Source organism: Choloepus didactylus, chromosome 16 (genome assembly GCF_015220235.1).
Source record: "Choloepus didactylus isolate mChoDid1 chromosome 16, mChoDid1.pri, whole genome shotgun sequence".
NCBI classification, from domain to species: Eukaryota; Metazoa; Chordata; class Mammalia; order Pilosa; family Megalonychidae; genus Choloepus; species Choloepus didactylus.
The window spans coordinates 73013042-73036425 of record NC_051322.1 but is presented as its reverse complement, the minus strand read 5'-3'; the positions used below and the strand labels follow the sequence as shown (position 1 = coordinate 73036425).

The 23384-nt window shown below is 37.1% G+C and overlaps 1 protein-coding gene across 2 annotated transcripts in view; it reads right to left on the bottom strand.

The window, feature by feature from the left end:
* Nucleotides 1-21: 21 nt before the first annotated feature.
* The window catches only part of SEH1L (SEH1 like nucleoporin), a 42129-nt gene continuing 18766 nt past the window's right edge, over nt 22-23384 (bottom strand). The window contains exons 3-9 of one of the 2 annotated variants that reach the window (XM_037805600.1): nt 22715-22861; nt 20624-20835; nt 9149-9247; nt 5267-5407; nt 4360-4517; nt 3385-3535; nt 22-791 (exon numbers count right to left, since the gene is read on the bottom strand). In XM_037805600.1, the coding sequence (XP_037661528.1) occupies nt 608-791; nt 3385-3535; nt 4360-4517; nt 5267-5407; nt 9149-9247; nt 20624-20835; nt 22715-22861 (1092 nt within the window). In that variant the 3' untranslated portion in view covers nt 22-607. Of the gene's footprint in view, nt 2414-3384; nt 3536-4359; nt 4518-5266; nt 5408-9148; nt 9248-20623; nt 20836-22714; nt 22862-23384 lie in introns of both variants that reach the window. The other variant, XM_037805601.1, reaches the window with a different exon arrangement.

The window sequence follows — 23384 nt, the reverse complement described above, 5'->3', positions numbered from 1 at the left end:
CCATTTTTATAAGGCAACAGATTCATATTTTTAAAAATAGATTTTATTAAACAACCTAGGATGATAATTACAAAAGCTTTACACAGTAATTCCAAGTAGTGAAAGGCAATTTCCTTTAAAAAAAAAAAAAAGATCAACAGTCCATATTATGTTTTGCTGCTTTATACACAGGAATGATTTATTTTATATATTGATCAGTTGCAACATGAGCCTATAAAATGCCTCAAAGGCAGAGTGAATGTCATAATGATATACTTTCACATTAACCCAATGACAAAGCATAAGAAACTTAGGACCATGATAACGATTCAAAATAAAATTTACAGAACAAGCACTTTGAAGTCAGCTACTGAGTGTCACTTTCACAGTTAATGTTGCTTGTACACATCTTATTTCATCAAAGGCAATAAATGAAATAAATGTTCCTTTGATGCAGAAGCACAAACACATTTAGGTTCCAAATACTGTGCTCTGGTTGTAATACATGCAAGACAGACCCTAAATCAGAAAAATCTTCTGAAAGAAAATAAAGAAAAACAAAAAGCAGCCAGAAATGAATGCATTTACAAGCATGTGGATAAGGCCTTTGAAGGGTGAAATCAGGGTTTTAAACCCCTTCCTTCTCAGGTACGGGGTTAAGAGGCCGAGGGAGATATCTGCGAGGGTGAGGATGCTGGAGGCTGGCAGTGGCAGCATCGCAAGAGTGCTCTACCAGAGGAGGAGGAGGGAGCTGGGCAGAACTGGACCATCGCGATCCAGCCCTTGGGGAATCCAGAGGGGGAAAGAAATACCTGAAACAAGGAAGACAGGAACGAAAACACCAAAACAAAGCAAAAACAACAGAGAAAAAAAAAAGGAAAAAACAGAAGAAAAAGAGAAAAGTAGTAAATACAAAGAGAACCAAAGAGGAGAAAACACATGCTGGAAATAAAAAAAGTTTAGTATACTCATGCCAAAACTAACAGAACATAATAGCAAAAATCAAGACCCTTACTCAAATCAAGATTGCTTAAGCAAGTGTAGAAACTTGAAAGAATATAATCTGTTAAACTGTTTCTAAAAGATCATCAGTATGAATTTTACAAATAAAGACATTAATTTTATATATTTAAAATATTTTCTACTTTGTCAGAAACATATGTGATGCTATCCTGTAAATGTACACATCTAATAAGCTCTTCTGCGCAGTGCTTTCATTTGTAGCAGCAGCAGGCGCACCTTTTTCTGTGCACACGTGATACGGAGAACTTGTTCAAATATACTTCACATAGTATAGCTACTATTGCAACATACTGTTGAAGAAATACAATCACTGAACATACAGAATAGTTCTGCAAAAACTTTAACTACAGAATTTTCATACATAAAAGGGCTCAAAGAAATGCCATATTGTTAGTCTTCTGCCATTTTATCACTTACCCGTAATATATATTTTAGCAAACTTGAAAATTTACAGCTTTGTCATCAACATCAGAGCTCTAGAGGATATGCATTAATGGAAACAGCTAACTAAGTTAAGAAAATCCTGCAACATGAAAGGTTGAAGTCCATTTGCATGCACAATTTTAGCAAAATTTTAACTTCTTTTCAAATTATAGTATGTTTCCAAATTTTGACTTGGGGAGGAAACCTTAAGTCATGGAATCACACCATAAAAATATACAAGCACATTATCACAAACATTTATCTCTTTAGTGAATACTCATTAAAAACTTACAAAGGTGTTTTCATTTTACTACCAAATTATAAATGAAGCAATACCAAATGCTTTACTTTGCTACAAACTGTACAGTCAACTTACTTTCATTTTACTACTACTATTTCTCTCACTCCTTTACTAATTTTTTTAAGTATTACAAAGAAATGACAGAGTTGTACTGAATAATATGATAAAAAAACCAATTCTACAAAAGGTAAACAAATTAGCACTCAAAACAATCTTATGAAAATTACTTATTCAGTCTTCAAATTGAAACTATAGAAATTCATCTTTTTAGCTTACTCTTTTAGGAAACAAAAGAAACAAGCCTATATTCTCCAATTGGAACCAAGTGATATTTTTCCCTCCTCCCAGCTATAAGGATGATATCCTTTTAAAAACTTTTAAACTCCTGTTAGTTTCAGGAACATTTCAAAAAACTTGTGGTGACAATGTCTCAACAAAAAGCCTCTCCATTTATATTTCAAAAGTTTCAAATAGTGTCAATAAACTAGCTAGTACAAAAAAATGAAATACATGGTTTTTTAAAGGCCTTTTGGACTGCGTTTAGTAGTAAGCAGGCTGCTGGTGTATCTTGGGAGAGGTCAAACGGCGCTGGGGAAGGGGAAAAGGAGCTCGCTCTCCATTCCCGTGTGCATGCAACAAGCAGCAAACAGCAAAGTTACTCCGTTAGCTTGTACTCAGCTGTGCTTTCTGTTAGAGGACATAATACAAATGGAGAAGGGAGAATGCATCACAGATCCAACACACACGGTTATTGGCAAAGTTAAGAATACAGATCAAAACTTCACAGCTATGTACAAAAAAGTAGGCAAGAGAGACAGCAACCAAACACCAGAATTTTAAAAAATTAACACTAATTTTTTTTTTTGCTTCATGAAATTGTCTTCATAATCTGAGATCTCTCTATGGTAAACTTTTGCTGAAAATACTTAAAACCTCGAAATGAAGTAACAGAACTTCTTTTTATATATATAAAAATTTAACAACATAAAAATAGTTGAAGTTTTAAATTTACTTCTCTTTTACTTAAGAGGACAACAGGATGATCACAGGAAACCTGTTAAGGCTGTGTTTGGACCTTTCCTGAATCCTATTCCAAATTATTCAGAAAGCAATATTAAGATAAGAGAAATCTTACAAACGCACATATTTAAAATCTGAATATGAAAACAAAAGGATGTCTCTTTAGACCACATCAAACATTACTTATTAAGAAAAAGAATCTAAAATATGCTAATTGTTCTAAAAATCAAGATTTTAGAATTTATCATTTCCTCTTACAAGCTCCATTGAAGTTTTAACACAACAGCCAGACTAACTCACTCTTCTATGCTCAGCCAGGACTGCAACCCTCCTATGAACCCACATTTCTCTTCCTCTCAGTATTTTGGAAGCAAAGTAGAATCTCTAAAGAAGTTATAAACATGTCTAATGATAGACCACTACATTTCAGAATGCAATTTAGTTTATTTTGTCCCCACAACCTACTTGTACATACTGTGACTGAGTAAACCACATACAGAGCTAGTAAAGGGAGTTTTTAAACTCTAGTGTCATAGTTTTGCTGCAAATTTCTTCATTCCATTTAAAAGGCATGAGATAACAAGCCAGGATGACTTTAAAAGAGGATAATTCCCAATTTTCCACAAGACAACCCCTACCTGCCAGCAGAAGGTCCATGTAATGAATTTTGCAGATTTGGAACGTTTGAGCCTAGGGAAGGGTTTGCGTTTCCCTGCTGGGAACTCCCACTGACTGGGCTCCCATTACCTTTCAGGATACCAGTGCACTTCCAGTTGTCCATGTAATTGGCTGAAAGGAAAGCGGTCACTCATGTCAACACAGCAGCACCACGCTCAAGGGCACAGACCTGTGCCCCTGCCCTCAAACCACAGTAAAAGAAGCGAGAATGACTTGGCTAAAGTTCTTCAGGATAAACATGAGACATTTTAAAAATGAAATAAATACTACCTCGATGTTAACAATTCTTTTTCAATAAGGTTTAAGAAAAGTACCATTTAAAAAACATAAAGCTTTCCCTGCTCATGTCCATCTTCATTACAAGAAAGATACTAGCAGAGATAATTCTCAAGGTAATAGCAAAAGAAAATCTTTGTCTTTGTTATCCTGAATTTCAGTTACCATAGATATTTGGGCAATAGAGTTGTCTTCTTGGTTACACAAATGTAAGTAAGTCATGTGGTGCCAACTGTCCCAGGAGATGGATGTGTGTAACAAACCTTTGGCATTTTAGTGGCTTCTCCAACATGGCCTAATTCTTTGAATGCAAAATTGGGCACTGGCGATAATGAGCCCAGGAAACCCAAGTAAGGGAGCCTGCTGGGGTAGTCCTAACAAATGTCTTTTTATTGGACACATTATATATTATGTTACAATTAGTTGTTAAAATTTGTTTGTTTTACAAGGAAATTTAATAACAATTCAATTAGTCTTTACTGCTATGAACTAAATAAGTTCACGAAGGTGCAAAATATTATAAATCAACATAAGACACTGATTTAAAAGTAGCCGTAAAAGATACATTTTCCAAAAGACTATATTTCAGAGTTTTCTTTTTTCAATGAAACTTCTGTTCTAGAAATATAAAACATAATTATTTCTTCATGAAACCTTACCTTTCCACAATCTCACACAGCCATCATCTCCTGAAGATGCTAGTACTGTTCCCGTTATATTCCAACTCACTCTCCAGACCTGGGAATTATGATTATCAAACTGAGCCACTACATGGATTTCAAATTTTGTTGGCCCACCAGAGGAAGTCAGTTCTTTCCTGTTAATAAAAAAATTTTCCTGAGGAATTCTGAGGAAAGATTTTTAAAACTATATATACTGTTTTAATAAAAAATACGAATAGTCTCCCACACTTACCACATTATTTTATAATAATGTACATATGTATAACCCCACCACTACCACCACGTCAGCTCACTGAAAGCTGGGCCAGTGTCACTTTCACGTGACTCTCCAGGACCTGGTGCAACCTAGCACATCATGCATATTCAGAGACTAGATCATGGAAAAAAAGAACAAGAAAAGGGGGACTTTATTTCCCCCAAACAATGTTGAGGAATAAAATAGATGTCAATTAACTTAAAAACAAGGAAGAGTGGGAGGAAGGGGAAGAAATGGATGAAGAGAAGGAAAAAGGAAAAAAGGAAAAAGAACTAACATTCACAATTCAAAAACATTAAAATTTAAATAGGTATTCATAAGAATGGCTCAGCTAATTTAGTTTTCCTTAAACAGACTATTTCTCCTTCATTCAAACATTTCGAGTACTAATCACATTCAGAAGGTCCAAATCACTGTTAGTTTTAGCGAAAATAAAACACAATTAAGAGAATATAAATGTCCTCTCTTTACTCAATTCCCCTTCCCCCAAAATCACATATTTACACATAATGTTTATTAAAGAATCCATTCTCTTCAGCTCACAGTTGCCTCTACTCTCTCCTCTGCAAGCAAAGATAGTCAAGGGTCAGGAGTACTTACAAATTAGGAACTGTTTCTAAAACTCACCTCACAGGTTTTAGAGTAAAAATTCTCACATCTTTGGTGGCTATAGCCAGAATGTGGAAAGACCTTCCCAAATTCGGAGCAAATGCAATATCATGCACAGGATCAGTGACAGTCATAAGAGTTTCTGCTTTTGCGTATTTCCTAATGGAAAAAGAAAATTTACATTAAACATTTCAGAAATAAAAAAATAAAATCCAGGCTTCATAATCAATCAGTGTTTACCTCTTGGTGAGTTGACAGTGGCCCCCAAAGAGGTTTGTCCAAATCTTGATCCCCAGAACCTATGGACGTGACCTTATTTGGAAAAAGGGTCTCTGCAGATATAATTAAGTTAAACAAAGTCATGAGCAATTCTAACGACAGACCACTGAGTTCAAAATATAATGTAGTTTATCTGGGCCTCACAGCCAAATATGCTCCAGATGAGATCACCCAGAATTTCAGGGGGCCCGGACCCCAATGACCAGCATCCTTACGAGAATTGGCAGGGGACACAGAGGACCCAGAGAAGGCCATGGGAAGGCATGGGCAGGGACTACAGGGCCACTGCAGGCCAAGGGAGGCCTGTGGCTACCAGGAGCCGGAAGGGGGAAGGCAGGGTCTGCCCACAGCCCTCGGTGGGCGCCCGGCCCTGCCAACACCTTGGTTTTAGGCTTTGGCTTCCAAAAGCAAGAGAATAAATTCATGTTTTAGGCCACCCAGTTTGGGATAATTTGTTACTGCAGCCCTGGGAAACTTAATACAACCTCCCAGACTTCTTCCTTTGGTATTTTAAGTTTAGCTTAAAAGGGTTTAATAAAAACGTAATTTAAAATAGGTCTTGATTTATTCGTCATTAATATTTTTTTAAGAAAAGGGTAACTGAATTTCTGAAATATTTGAGTGTAAATTTAAAAATAAAGCTAATAACAGCAAGAAATTTTTTTTTATAAAGTAGAGATAAAAGGAAGCAATGCCAAAGTGTATTTAATCCTTCCGATTCTGTTTCTATACCTGTAAATAGAGCAATATAGAAAGACAAGGAGGGAGATGACAGGTCTGAGTTTCTAATAGGTTTTCCTGTCTTAGACTGAAAATCGTGGACTAAACTAAAACACATACCCCATGTGTTGAAGAAGAGGTTTAGAGAAATGTCCCTGTACCAATTCTCCACCACCCTCCTCTAAATATTGGTGTTCCAGCATTCTACACCAGACCTTCTTTCATCCCAACATTCTTCTGAAATATCTACAAAGCTGGCATGCCTCCAGGTTCTTTCCATGACCTCTTCTTAGCCTGTATGATCACCCTATGCAATCTTTTTTTTAATATATATTTGTTTATTGAAATAAGTAACATTAGCAAGGTACTTTATAGCACAAAAACACTTTAAAATCTACTGGCTCATTTGACTTTTACAATAACCCCATGAGGTAAGTAGAGCAAATATTAGTTCCATTTTACAGATGAGGAAATAAGATTTAGATATTGAGACCTGCCCAAGTTCAAACAACCAATAAGGAGCAGAGCTAGATAGGAACGTGGCCTTCTGGCTGGCAACTTCAAACCTTTAATACTTACATTACTTCTGTTATTATACTTTTATTGTGCTTTTATTGTGCTATGTAATTCTTTTTAACTCAAATTAGATAACCTTGTGTAGACATTCATTAAAAAACAGTGATTGACTCCCTGGCAACACAGGATATGACTCCCAGGGATGAATCTGGACCCGGCATCGTGAGATTGAGAACATCTTCTTGACCAAAAGGGGGATGCGAAACGAAATAAAGCCTCAGTGGCTGAGAGATTTCAAATGGAGTCGAGAGGTCACTCTGGTGGACATTCTTATGCACTATATAGGTAACACTTTTTAGGTTTTATTGTATTGGAATAGCCAGAAGTAAATACCTGAAACTACCAAACTCCAACCCAGTAGCCTCGACTCTTGAAGACGACTGTAGCTTATAATGGGTGACAGTGTGATTGTGAAAACCTTGTGGATCGCACTCCCTTTATCCAGTGTATGGATAAATGAGTAGATAAATGGGGACAAAAACTGAATGAAAAATAGGGTGGGATGGGGGGATGATTTGGGTGTTCTTTTTTATTTTTATTTTTTATTCTGATTCTGGTATAAGGAAAAGGTTCAAAAATAGATTGGGGTGATGAATGCACAACTATATGATGGTACTGTGAACAGCTGATTGTACACCATGGATGACTATATGGTATGTGAATATATCTCAATAAAACAGAATAAAAAAAACAAAACAAAACAGTGATTGACCACTGTGTAAACTCACTGTCAAGGTGGGAGAAAGGTAAATTAAAAAATGGTTACAATCAAAGACAAAGCATATTTAATTATTTGGATACTTAATAAACGGTTTTTAAGGATGGCTTGATGACAAATTTTACTCAAAACTTAATAACCACAATCGACTTTTGTAAAAAGTGGGAGAAAGACAGCAAGTATCAGCATACCTGAGTATAACCTTGCCCTGCCCCCACCTAGGGACAATCATCTGAATTTTACATTTCAGAAAGTGACTGGCATTTTCTTGGTATATTACTCCATAGGAAATTTCAGGCTGTGTATTATACAGTACATCATCCGGAAGTCAAGCAGATCCCAGTACCCTGAGCAATCTTCTCTATACCCTTGCTTTCCCATGGTCCACTGACCCCAAAACATGGAGGCTTGGGAGAACTGCAGAATCTCAGGCCCTACTCCAGGCCTCCTGAATCAGAACCTACATTTTAGCAACATTCCCCATGATTCGCACAGACATGAAAGACATACCTATGGTTTCACTATGACCCAGTAATTCCTAATCTACTATCTCCAGTGCAGTCACTTCTCCCAAAGGCCAGAGATAGGACAGGGGTGGTAGTTAGGAACACAAACTCGGCAGTCCAAATACCTAGGTTTGAGTCCAGGCTAATTCAGTCCCTGACTGTCTGACCTTCAGTGAGATGTTCTCTGTAAAGTGGGAGCCACACAGTGCTCGGGGCTCTCGGATATTCTGCAGACCAAAATTAAATTTATCTTCACATCCTGCCCCACCCTATTCAAATCTGCCCTTTCTCCAGAGTTACACATCTCAAGAAATTACACACTATCTCCATTGAACTATTAAGCCATAACCTTGGAAATCAGCCATGGCTCCTCTCCCCTTCTCTGTCACCTCTCACATCCAACAGATCACCAGATCCTATTGTAACCACTTAAATTATTCTCAAACTTGTCCTCTTTTCTCCATTGCACTGCCACTCCTCTATTCCAAAGCAACTATAATCTCTCATCTGGACTGTTATACAACATCCTAATGCTGCAACCACTGCATGTAGCCCTCCAGTGTGCTAGCCACACTGTGAAAGATTAAACTGCCATCTGATCGCTTCAGGACCCTAACGAATGAAAGAAAACTCGCTGAGCAAGAGGGTTTGTGGACCTGAGCCTTGCTTTTCCCACCACTCCATAGTTGGCACAGATGGCTCTCTCCTGCCCAAGGCCCTGCCACATGCGCTTTTCTCCACCTAGTGCCTTCTCTGTCTGCCAAGCTCCTACACATCCTAAAGGTCTTCTTGGTCAACCTTCCTGGATCCCTCAACTAGAGCAGGTTCTTCCCAGGAGAAAACTCTTTAACACTCTGATTCTCCTAGTTCACAAAATTCATTACCCTTTTTCATAATTACTTTTTGTTTTCCCTGAGAAAAAGTACCTTCTCTACATTATTCAATCCTATCTTATCAGAGCCTGGCACAGAACTTGGTATATCATAGGAAATCAATACATATACCATGAATAATGAGTAATTCAATTAATGCATAAAGAAACACCTTTTACAAAAATTAAAAGCAATTAGGAACAATAATTAAAACCAAAACAGAACTGACCTGGTATTTTCATTATATTCAAATATCTGCACCTTGGCCATTGCATTTGGGCCACTGTCATCACTTCCTACAGCTATCATGGGAGAATGAGCACGGGAGCTAGAAATGAAGACAAAAAATATTTTACATAATGATAAAATAAACACGCATGTAATTCAGAAAATTAAAAAACAAAACAAAACACAGGAGTCAACAAAAAGTTAAACATATAATTAGCATATAATCCAGCAATTCCACTCTTTGTTGTACAACCAAAAGAATCGAAAGCAGGGACTCAGATACTTATACACCAATATTCATAGCAGCATTTGTTATTCATGACTCAACTGCCCATCAACAGATGAACTGATAAACAGAATGTAGTAAATACATACTATGGAATACTATTCAGCCATAAAAAGGATACATTGATAAACCTTTTAGACCTGTTGAGTGAAAGAAGCCAGACAGAACGACAAATACTGCATGATTCCAGTTAGGAGAAATATCTTAAAAGCAAATTCAGAGAGACTGAAAGTAGATTAGAAGTTACCAGGGACTAGGGGAAGGAGAAATGGGCAATTATAGCTTAATGGGTACAGAGTTTCCTTTTCAAGTGATGACAAAGTTTTGGTAATGGATGGTGGTGAAGGTGGCAAAACATTGTAGACAGAACTAATGTCACTGTATTGCATACTTAAAAATGGCTCAAATGGCAAATTTTATGATATATATGGTACCACAATAAAAATAAAATTAAATTGAAACTGGAATCAAGCAGATACATAGCCTACGAATCAGTACATCACTATTATGATGTCTAGATGATCCATGCCATGTGTCAGACAAAAACCCATGCTGTAAGTATGTGTCCCTGAGAATGCTGAACACAGTCGTTCAGGATGCCATCCTTCTGGATTGTTTTTAACACATTTTCTTATCACTTGGATAGAAAGTAGTTCTCTTCCCACAAAGAAAAAGATTTTAAGCATTAAACAGATATAAAATATCCTCAGATGTCTTTGTAATTTTTCCTCCTGAAAGATTTGGTCATTAATGAGGGAATGAAAAGTAACCCAATGATACCCTGGGATACCAAGATTGTGACAAAAATATTTTAAGTGCTTTGGACAAGAAATGAGAAAACACAGGTGACCTTATTCGTGGTCAATCTCATTCAATAAGAGAATGGTTCTCCTGAAGTAAAGCATTGTTTTAAGTTAAATAAATGGCTTTTTCCTTTCCATTTTCCTAGATGTTGATTTCCTTTGTCTACCTCCTCCAGAGTAAATAATCTTGGCATATGAACTTGGCACTCTTGCTTAACCTTGAATGTTTATATCATCATCTGTTAACCTCTTAAAACTGAAAGGAAACATGGACATTTAAAAAAGAAAGCTTAATTCTTTTTTAGTAAAGTTTTATTACTAAAGCTTCAGGTAATTAGATAAACTCATCTACCATAAGAAAAAACAGGTAAACTGCTAAGTGCTCAGTGATAAAATTATAAGTTATGTATAATAATTAATAATTGGTCATTCAGATAGTTATAAATTCCACAGCAGTTTCTATATCTCACAAACTTTCTTCAATCTTCTACAAATATATGGTTTTACTTTATAATTTTAAATACTTCAATGAAGACCATACGTATACTTACAATAACATATTATAAAATTACTTAAAATATTAAGCACTAGGGTTTTTAAAACATTTTTAAATCAAATTATAAAACCTCCAGATAACAACCTGAATTAAGGATTTCTTCATTTGTACATCCAGAAATAAGATGTTTACATTTAAACTGTTTTTCAAACATAACTCACAAACAGTGAGAAACACATCCCACTTCCAAATGAATATACAGGCATACCTTGTTTCATTGTTAGTCACTTTATTATGCTTCACAGATAACTGCATTTTTACAAATTGAAGGTTTGTGGCAGCCCTGCATCTAGCAAGTCTGTAGGTACCACTTTTCCAACAACATGTGCTCAATTCATGTCTCTCTGTCACATTTTAATCAAGGTATGTACATTGTGTTTTTAGACATAATGCTACTGCACACATAAGAGATTACAGTATAAAGCAAACACAACTTTATATGCACTGGGAAGCCAAAAAAAATCATGTAACTTGCTTTATTGCATATTCCCTTTATTGTGCTATTCGCTTGATCACAGTGGTCTGGAACTGAACCTGCAATGTCACCGAGATATGCCCGCAGTAGACTGACCATCCTCATCTACACCTCCTCCCTGCTAGAAAGTGTGCCATAAGAAATAAAGTAAGGGGGAGGAGGAGGAATCAAAGATGGCGGATTAGGAGCAACAGAGCAAAATTTGCCTCCATGAAAAACAGTAGATAAAGTACAGAAAGCGCTCCAGAATAGCAGTTCCAGGGCTACACCAGCTGGTCAGGGACTATGCAATTGGAGAAACAGAGGCTGCATTCAGAGAAGGGTTAGTATTCAGCCTGGAACGCCGCTGGAAAACAGGCAGTCGCGGAGCCCCAGAAGAGCATGGTAAGGAGTAGCCTTCCAGGCCCCAGGCACTTCCTCAGTACCTATCACGGGTGATAACCCTCACAGACCCACAGCTAAAAGCCCCCGTACTAGGGGCTCCCCTGGCCATTGGAGACGATCATGGAAGGGGGTAGCTTTCCACGCCCCTGCAGCCATCTTCACAGCTTGCTGGGAGAAACCCCTTCACAGCACCGCAGCCAAGAGCTTCTTTGAGGGAATTTGGAATTTGGCAGGCTTGTGATGGCTCCCATTCTTCCTCCACGGAAGTCCGCAGTGCGCACACCCTACAGTCAGGGGTGCAGCATGGAAGTGCCAGGAGCCCTCCCCACCTCAATTTCAGGGACTTGTGGGTACCTGCCAGAGAGGGACTATGGGGCATTTGAGGTGGAGGGTGAGAGACGCAGTTCTACAACCCCAGAGTACTCCAACCGCAGCCCCAGGAATGACTGGGACCACTGTGTCCTGGAGCAGACTCTCTGCCAAACTGCACAGTGCGTCCACCACCCACAGGGCTGGCAGTCCTCACTGCACATGGCAAACTGGTGCACTGATTAGACCTCCACATGGTTTGGAACCCCAAATTGTGCATGGACAAAGTTGGGAAGAACTAGCTTGAGGATAAGAGGAGGCTAAGGAGCACCATCTGCTGGTAGATCAGGGAAAGTTCCTTCTACCAAACTGCAGCTCTGCCAAATTATAGATAATTATACAAATAAGCCTGCATATCCTAAAAGAACCCTATCAAGATAAGCAAATGTGACGAGGCCAAAAACAACAGAAAATTATAAAGCATATGAAAAAACAGAATATATGGGTAACCCAAATACCCAAATTAAAAACCCAGAGGAGGCACAGAACTTGGAGCAATTAATCAAAGAAGTATTCACAAACATCAATAACATGGCTCAGGATACAAAGGACATGAAGACCCTAGAAGAGCATAAAGAAGAATCTGCAAGAGTAAATAAAAAAAATAGCAGATCTTACAGAAATATAAGATTGTGTTGATCAAATTAAAAAGATTCTTGAGACACATACTACCAGATTTGAAGAGACAGAAAAGAATTAGCAAACTCAAGTATAGCATGACGGAAAGTGAAAGCGCAAAAGAACAAATGGTGAAAAAAACTGAAAAATTTGAACTAGATCTCAGGGAAATGATGTACAACATGAAGCACATGAATAAAAGAATTATCGGAGTCCCAGAAGGGGAAGAGAATAAAAGGGCTAGGGAGAGTATTCGAAGACATTGTCGGGGAAAACTTCCCAACCCTTCTTAATGACATAAATATGCAAATCACAGATGCCCAACAAACTCCAAATAGAATAAATCTAAATAAACCCATTCCGAGGCATATTCTGATCAGATTGACAAATGCTAAAGAGAAGGAGAAAGTTCTAAGAGCAGTAAGAGAGAAGCAATTCACCACACACAAGGGAAACAACATAAGAATAAGCAGTGACTACTCAGCAGCCACCATGGAGGTGAGAAGGCAGTGGTATGACATATTTAAAATTCTGAAAGAGAAAAATTGCCAACCAAGAATTCTTTATCTAGCAAAGTTCTCCTTCAAAATTGAGGGAGAGTTTAAAATTTTCACAGACAAACAAATGCTGAGAAAATCTGCTAACAAGAAACCTACCCTACAAGAAATGCTAAAGGGAATGCTACTAGCTGAGAAAAAAAAAAAGGCAAGAGAGGTCTGGAAAATGGCACAGAACTGAAGAGTTTTAGTAAGGATACCTTAAAGGAAATAAAGAGAGAAAGGAGAGAAAACACATCTGACAAATAAAAACCAAAGGATATGACGGCTGATTCAAGAACTGCCTTCACAGTAATAACACTGAATGTGAATGGACTCAACTCTGCTATCAAAAGATATAGACTGGCAGACTGGATTAAAAAATATGAACCATCAATATGTTGCTTACAAGAGACCCATTTTAGTCCCAGTGACACAAAGAAATTGAAAGTGAAAGGATGGAAAAAAAAATATTCAATGCAAGCTACAGCCAAAAGAAAGCAGTGGTAGCAGTAATCAATTTCAGATAAAATAGACTTTAAATGCAAGGATGTCGTAAGTGAAAAAGGACACTAAAATACTAATAAAAGGGACAATTCAACAAGAAGAAATAACCATAAATGTTTATGCACCCAATCAAGGTGCCCCTAAGTACATGAGACAAACATTGGCAAAACTGAAGGAAGCAATAGATGGGCAACTTCAATACATCACTCTCTCCTATAGACAAATCAACCAGAGAGACAACCAATAAGGAAACTGAGAACCTAAACAATGTGATAAATGAATTAGACTTAACAGACATATGTAGAGCATTACACCCAAAATTAGCAGGATACACATTCTTCTCCAGTGCTCACGGAACTTTCTCCAGGATAGATCATATGCTGGGGCATAAAACAAGCCTTAAAAAATTTAAAAAGACTGAAATTATTCAAAGCACATTTTCTGATCACAATGGAATACAACTAGAAGTCAATAACCATCAAAGATCTAGAACATTCACAATATCTGGAGGTTAAACAACACACTCCTAAACAATCAATGGACCAAAGAAGAAATTGCAGGAGAAATTGCTAAATATTTAGAGACGAATGAAAATGAGAGCACAACATATCAAAACCTATGGGATGCAGCAAAGAAGGTACTGAGGGGGAAATTTACAGCTCTAAATGCATACATTAAAAAGGAAGAAAGAGCTAAAATCAAAGAACTAATAAAACAACTGGAGAAGCTAGAAAATGAACACCAATCTAATCCAAAAGTCAAGAAATAAAGTAAGGTGGAGGAATTCTAGAAGAGAGGAAGCAAAAGGAGATCAGATTTGGTAAATAGGAAATTCCAGAAGCTCAACCTCCAATCAATAAATGCAAAATAAATGCAAAGAATTTATTTAAATGAATAATCTTTCTCTGCCCTAGAGAAAGTCTGAGGAAGGATCCTAGTGAGATGACTAGAGTTTGAAAGAGCAGTGTTAAGAATCTGAAACAATGTACAGCAGTACTCCAAAACTGGCAGGGAATATGGCAAGGAGGAATAATATACGGTAAGGTGCTCTGCCCCAAAGAAAGGCAATTTGTGGGCATCCCAATCTGCGAGCTTGCTCTTAGTCCACACACCCTACAAGGAAACCTGTCTGTAAAATGTCAGCCTTCCTATTTCAGAGAAAACTGAGCCCATAACAGGAGCAGAATAACAATACCAGTTTTCTCTATGAACAATAACGGACCCTTTTTCATAAACATAAATAATCAAAGACTGGAGGAAAAAAGAGGGCATGAACAATAAAGACCAAGGTACCCACACAGAACAACTGATTGTTGAGAAAAGTGCTGAGAAAAATAAAATGGTTGCCTACATTGGGTGTTGCCAGGAAAAGGGCATTTCTAGAAGACAAAACCAAATGACCTGCTGGGGCTTTCCAAGAAAACAGAAGGCACCCTACAGAACTGCAGATAAGCAAGGCCTGGTGATAAAACTAGCTTGGGTCCAGAATGGACAAGCATACCATACTAATCACTATATATCTGCTCCCCACTTTGTAAGAGCCCCTCACCCCAAGCAAAATGGAAACTTAACATGAGCCAATCAGAACATTTCCTCACTTGCTTCCATGTCTGCCATATGAGCTTCTCCTTTCCACTCCTCTGCGGAGCTCTCTTCTGCTTACTGAGTGGGATGCTGCCCAATTCATTAATCACTCAATAAAGCTGTGAGATCCAAAATTTAAAGTTCTTGACAAGTTTTTCTTTTAACAGTAGATAATTCAGAGAACAATTGTAAATCAAAAAATCTAATTGAGACAGACCTCTAATTAAGAAAGACTTCTTAAAAATTAAAAATGACTGCTGCCCTCATCTCCACTCCCAACCCGCCCACTCAAATTCAATGGATGGGATAAAATGTATACCTGGATAACAAATTGGAGAGCTGGAAGAAAGACTAATAAATCTCCAAATAATTTCAAAGAAATGGAGAGTAAATCCATGAACAATCAAATATGAGTTCCAGAGAGAAGAGACACAACAGAAAAAAAGAAATCATCAAAGAAATATAATGCATCGTCAATCTGAAGACAAGAACCTTCATTTGGATAGGGACCACTAAATGCCAAGCAGGATTTAAAAATAAATAAATAAATAAACATCTAATATTATACATTTGCATTTACTTCAAAATAGCAGTTGTTTTTTTTTTTTTTTTTTGAAGGGGTCCTGAGGGAAAAGGGAAAGGCATATATATGTGAAGCAAGAGTACTTTGAATTATATTTCTTTATTCCACTTTGAACCTTGAAGACATCATGCTGAGTGAAATAAGCCAGAAGGAAAAGAACAAATACTATATGACGTTACTGATATGAAATAATTAGAATAAGCAAACTCATAGAGTCAGAATCCAGAATACAGGTTACCAGGAGACAAGGCGGGGGTGGGGAAGAGGGAATTGATGCGTAAACTGTACAGAGTTTCTATTTGGGATGATGGAAAGTTTTGTAACAGATGGTGCCAATAGTAGCACAACACTGCGAACATAATTAACAGCACTGAATTATATATTTGAATGCAATTAAAAGGGGAAATTTTAGGTTGCATATATATTACTGAAATAATTTTAAAAAATTAAGAAAAAACATAATTATTGCAGCTAATTGATAAATATGAGGAACGGTACATTACATCTTTGTTAAACCTTACCTTTACTATATATGAAATTTTCCCTAGTTAAAAAAAAAAGACCTTTTAAAATGTAGAAAATATCTAGAAACATCCTGATTAAATTTTAAAATTCTCAAACAATACAATGAAATTCCAGAATGTTTAATGACCTAAATGTGAAAGGCAAAACCAAAAACCTTTCAGAATATATTCACAACCTCAAAGGGAGGAAGAATTTCTCAAGGAAAACACAAAAAGCCCTATCACAATAAAGCAAAGACTGATAAATCTGGCAACACTGAAATTAAGAATTTTCTGTTGATTATCAAGTCATCAAAAAATTATCAAATGACAAACCACATACTGTGAGAAGAATATACTCACAAAGTTCAAATTTAAAACTACAAAATCCTAAAAACGTCCAGAAAGAACAAGCTACCTGCAAAAGCAGCATCATCAAACTGACCCTAAGACTTCTCATTAAAACCTGAAGTTTAAAAGACAAGACAACAGTTATCTTCAAAATTCTTCCATTTTGAACGTAGAAACTCTAAAACTAGCCAAGCCAGCAATTAAGCATGGGGTAAAATTAAGACATTTTCAAGTATGCTAGAATTCAAGGAGTTTGCCATCTATCCCATAGGGGAAAAAAATTACTTGAAATGGTCGTGCCACCAAAATGAAAAAGAATCTAAAGACAACATGTAACCTGAAAAATTGTTTCAGCTAGGTTATAACCCAGAAGCAAAGGAATCAAGAAAGAAAACACAACATCTATACATTCTTATTTGAATATTCTGTACCTGTAATTGTACTTTTAATTTCTTTAAAACAGCTTTTAAAAACTCAACTATGGTGAGTAATATAAGTAAGACTGCAGACTAAGAAGCTCCAAAATTCAATTCCCCTACAGAAAACACTGAAAAACACGCAGAAACTGGCAAAACCAACTTTCTCAGAGCTCTGGAAAACAGTGAAAGGGTAACAGTAAGGATGGTTCAAGATAAGAAAATCAATGTAATACCCCACATTAACAGAATGAAGGGAAAAAAAAAAAAACACGTGATCATCTCGATGCAGAAAACACAAATGATAAAATCCTTTTCTTGAAAAAAAAAAAACTTAAAAAAATAGGAATAGAAGGTAACTTCTTCAACACGATAAAAGGCATGTGATGGTTAGGTTCATATATCAACTTGGCCAGGTGATGGTGTCCAAGTGTCTGTAACTACCGTTACTGCAAGGACATTTCATGGCTGGTTAATAAACCAGAAGGCTGGTTTATTAAGTCATCAGCCAACTGATTTCATCTGTGGCTGATTAAGTCTACTATCAACTAAGGGAGTGTCTTCCACAATGAGAGAATCCTATTAGTTGGAGTTAGTTCAATCAGCTGAAGACTTGTAACGGAGAAGAGACAACTTTCACTTCTTCACCAGCCAGCCAGCCAGCCAACCAGTCAGCCTCTTCTGAGGAGTTCATCTAAGACCTTTTTCGGAATTGCCAGCTCACAGCCTGCCCTACAGAATTTGGACTCATACATCCCCACACTTGCATGAGACACTTTTATAAAATCTCATACTTACAGGTATCTCCTGTTGGTTCTGTTTCCCTAGAGAACCCTGACAAATACAAGGCATTTGTGAAAATAACACAGGTAATAGCACATTCAATAGAGAAAGACTGAAAGATATCCCCCTAAGACCAGGAACAAGATAAAGATGCCCACCATCATCATTGCTACTCAACACTGTGCTGGAAGTGTTAGCCAGCACAATTAGCCAAGAAGAAATAAAAAGCATCTGAATTGGAAAGGAAAAAGTAAAACAATCCTCTATTTGGAGATGGCATAATCCTACACAGAGAAAACCTGAAAAATCCACAACAAAGATACTAGAACTAATAAACGAATTCAACAAAGTGGCAGGGTACAAAATCCATACTCAAAAATCAGAGGTTTTTCCATATACCAGCAATGAACAATCTGAAAAGAAAATCAATAAATAACTTCATTTAGTATAGCCATAAAAGAATAAAATATCTAAGAATAAATTTAACCAAGGATTAGGGGACTTGAATGCAAAAAAACACAAATTATAACAAAGAAATTAAACAAGACTAAATAAATGCTCATGGATTGGAAGACTTAATATCATTAAGGTGTTGATACTATCCAAAGTGACTTACAGATTCAACACAATCCCAGTCAAAATTCCAACGGCTTTCTTCACAGAAATGGAAAAGCTACTCATCAAATTCATTTGGAAGGGTAGAGTACTCCAAATAGCCAAATCAAATTACAAAAGAAGAACAAATTTGAAGGACTCAAACATTCCAGTTCAAAACTCATTGCTACAATAAACAAAACAGTGTGTACTGGCACAAGGACAAACACATGGACTAATGGAATAGAACTGAAAGCACAGAAATAACCTCACACATTTATAGTCATTGGTTTTTGACAAGGGAACCAACTCCACTCAATGGGGAAAGAATACTCTCTTCAACAAAGTGTGCTGGGAAAACTGTATATCCACATGCAAAAAAATGAAAGTGGACCCCTACCTCATACAGTACACAAAAATTAAATCAAAATGAACCAATGACTTATATATAAGAGCTAAAACTACAGAACTCTTAGAGGAAAACAAAGAAATAACTGTAGGAACTTGAATTAGGTAATGAATTCCTAGACCTTATACCAAAAGCACGAGTAACAAAAGAAAAAATAGATATATCGGACTTCACCACAATTAAAAACTTTTGTGCATCTAAGAACTTTATTAAGAAAGTGAAAAGATAACCAACAGAATGAGAGAAAATATTTGGAAACCTTATGTATGACAAGGGTGTAGTATAAATATATACATGTAAAGAACTACAATTCAACGATGAAAAGACAAACAACCCAATTTAAAATGGGCAAAAGACTGAATAAACATTTCTCCAAAAAAAACCATATACAGATGGCCAATAAGCACATGAAAAGATGCTCAACAAATTAGTGATTAGGGCAATGCAACTCAAAGCCATAAAGAGATAATGGAACGGCTATTTTTCAAAAATTGTAAAACAGTTAAGTGCTGGCCAGGATGCGGAGAAATAGAAAACCCTCGTACATTGTTGGTGCAAAGGTAAAATGCTGCCACTGCTATGGAAAAGTTTGGCAGTTCCACAAAAATTTAAACATGAAATTACCATAAAATCCAGCAACTCCACTTGTAGATATATACCCAAAAAAACTGAAAAGAAAGGACTCAGACAGGTATTTGTGCACCAATGTTCAGAGCAGCATTATTCACACTAGCCAGAAAGTAGAAGCAACCAAAATGTCCATCAGTAGACAAACTAATAAACCAAATCCATTGTATACATACCATGGACTCATGGTACTCAGCCTTAAAAAGAAACAAAATCCAGATCCATGCCACTACATGGATAAACCCTGAAGATACCATGTTGAGTGACGTAAGTAAGATACAAAAGGACAGATATTGTACGATTCCACCTATATGAAATAGCTAGATTATGCAGACACAGAGTCAAGAAGTAGAGTACAGGTTGCCAAGGGCAGTGGAAAGAGGGAATGGGGAGTTAACGCATAATGGGTGTAGGGTTTCTGTTTGGAGTGATGGGAAAATCTTGTAATGGATGTCGAAGAGGGTAACACAACATTGTTAATGTGATTAATTCCACTGAATGATATGCTAGGAAGTGTTTGCAATGGGAAATTTTATGTAGTATATGGTTCTACAATTTAAAAAAAAAAAAAAAAAAGAGCAACTAAAGAGATGACAATTAAATGCAATACATGATCCTAGACTGGATCTAGGAATGAAGGAGAAAAGGCCCATAAAGGACATTATTGGGACACAGAAAAGAAATTGGAATATAGACTAAAAGCTTTATATCAATATTTAAGTTCTTGAACTTGATACTTTATTTAAGGTGGTTACATTAGTGAATATGCTTGTTTTTAGAAAATGTGCATGGAATTATTATGTGTTCAAGGAGCATGATACATGTAATCTACTTTTAAATGTTTAGAAAGTAGGTAGGTAGGTAGGTAAGCAGATAGATAAATGGACAGATGGAATGATACATCATGTGATCAAATGCTGAAACTGCTGATCTGGGTACTTGGGGAGGGATAGTCTGTTGGAGTTCTCTGTATGGATTTTTCTTTATTTTAGCCACAGTCCTGGAAGCTTGAAATAATTTCAAAATGAAATTTTAAGAAAAAATATCACTACTTTGCTTTCCTAAGATTATACCATCAGAGATTTACCTTACCTTGAAGGATTCCAGGAAATACAACTACAGCTCAGCTTACATGAAATCTCATGCTGCAGAGACCACTGACTGAGGTTCATCACGTCGGGCGCCTCATATATTCTTACGATACCATCTGCTGAACAGGTTGCCAACATAAGACCCATATGCTTGGGAGCAAATTTCACATCGGTAACTGATGTTCTGCTATCCACCAAAGTTGTTCTCTTCACCTGAAAAAAATTAACAATTTTAATTGCATGCAAACAATAAGCACGTAGCAGCATTTGTGGCTCACTGCCGACCTTCATGCCTTGGTTTAAACTAACAAATAAAGTTAATAATAATAATAATAATAATGATAATATTAAAAAGCATGACAATGGAAGGAAAACAGGCTGTGGATCACACAAAATTCCTCTGCCCTTCAGTAGCTGTATACCCTTGAGTGAGTTATTTAACCTGTCTAGGCCTCCGTTTCCTATAAAGCACTGCTCCATACAGAGCTGGCAATCACTAACCCATTAATTACTCCTCTTAAGGAATAAGAACATCTGACTTTATTAAATTGTGTAAGCAATCTTTCTTAAGTAGCCTGGTCACAAAACCAGAAAATGCAAAGTATGTTGCAAGCAGTAAATTAAATGAATAAAGATTCTTTAACAATAAAACTGAAGGCATGCAACTTCCTCTCTCAAGCATGTCACAACCCTACTTGGTCCACCACTATCCAGTTTTAAGCAAAGGTATTTACTAAAGACCAGGGGAATGGTACAAAGCTGGCACTGTGATAGTCACAGAGCTTCAACACAGTACCTACAAGCTACTTTCTCCCACCTACTTAGGACAATTTTTTTTCTTTAAGGAAACACCAAAAAAATACAGAAATCAACAGTTCACTGGTCTATGGCTACCAAGGTACCCCTTAAGGATTACCTATATTAAAAGAATAATATGACATAAACCCCAAAGATAGCATCTTTGCAAATTTTTTTCTACAAACACTTCTGAAGAACATTAAACCACAAACGTGGAGAAAATAATGTATTAAAGATAGCTAATTAAACTAAATACAAATAAATACATCTTTAAGTGTAAGAAAAAAATCCTCTATATGCCATCACTCGTAAATCCAACCTAAGGAATAATAAACTAATGTATCTCAGACGGACTGTCAGAAATATCCCTGCAGTTGTAAGCCTTCCCTTCCCTTCTCCCCATAAACAGTTGTTTGCTTTAGGGAAGTCAGAGAGAAAAGGCAATCAGACAAGCCCACCCCCTCACAAAAAAAAGACTTGCACAGCAGGAACAGCATGCAAGTGTGCGTGTGCGTGTGAGTGGTGCCTACGGGGCAGCAGCATAGACTGTATCAGGAAAGATATGCAAAAAAATGGTAACAGTGTTTGCTTCCAGGAGAGAACCAGACAGCAGCAAGAGGAGAAAGTTCTCACTGCACACAGCCCTTCATGCCTTCTGACTTTTACACCATGGGCGTTAACTATTCATTCCAAAAAAACAAAGAGGCACAAAGGAGACTGCAGATCACAAAACTTTAAAATGAAAATCCTGGAGAGGGTCCTAAAGACAATCTAGTGCGATTTTCTCACTTTATCGATGAGGAACCTAAGCAGCATGTAGATTATATTACCAGCCCAAATGCAAGCATCCAATCAGGGCAGAGCAAGAACTAAAAACTAGATGCAGTTAGCAGATTCTATTACCGGCCCAAATACAAGCATCCAATCAGGGTAGGGTGAGAACTAAAAACTAGATGCAGTTAAAGGAAAATATATTTTATAGGAAAGCAAAATGAACTACAAAATGGGAAAAAAAAAACAAATTTTAAAGGATCTTAGGGGTACTCAGAAACAAAGCAGATGTTCTGGAGTCACCATGAGACATATTAAACAATAGGTGCCATAGAGGACCACTTTAGGCCCAAGACAAAAATTAAGCAGGCACGTAGGAGAAAAATATGAAGGAAAAAACTGGAAATGGTAAAAACAGCAGTGGTGGTAGCATACTACCAAGTACCCAAGATGTTCCTGCGAGGATGGATAGGTCGTGGCTGCGGCACCTGCCCCACCACCCAAACGCTAGTAAATGTCTTACCCAGTGACTCTGTCCTCGCAGTTTGTCGTTCGATTCTCCTACTATTTCTTCCCAAACAGCTGCTGTTCGGTCAAAGGAGCAGGAAGCTAAAACCTGTCCAAACTCAGGATGGGCCCACGTCACACGCCACACAGAACCACTATGTGTCTGCGGAATGAAAAAAAAAAAAGGAGACAGATACTCAATATCCTAGGACTCTTCTTTCCCTTTACAAAACCTTACAGTTTGCTCATATTTCATACAGGTTTTATGTGATGACATAGAATACAGGCGTTTTTGGCTTCAATCAGAGAAATCTACCCAATTTAATTGTTAATTAAAAAGTTAAATTCTAGAATTTTTTAACCTTTAGAAAATACTCTCTATTTAAAATTGTGGCCTTCCTTGAGTCAAGTTCTTCTAACATTTCACTAATAAAAATCCAGCCTGATAAAGTTGACTGCATCAGGTGAGAAAAGCTGGAGTTCTAGGAACAACAGTGACTTAGAGCCCTTCGGGCACCAGGACCCGAGGCCGTATGGTTCCAAGGCAGGGCCCTATAGTCAGCACGCACAAGCCTATAAAAAGCGGCCCCCAAGAAGTCATCGTTACCTGCAGCAAAACCACTGGCGAACTATGCATTTTCCCAGCCTAGTCCATGCTTGCTGGTGCACCCAAAGGAAAAAACTGG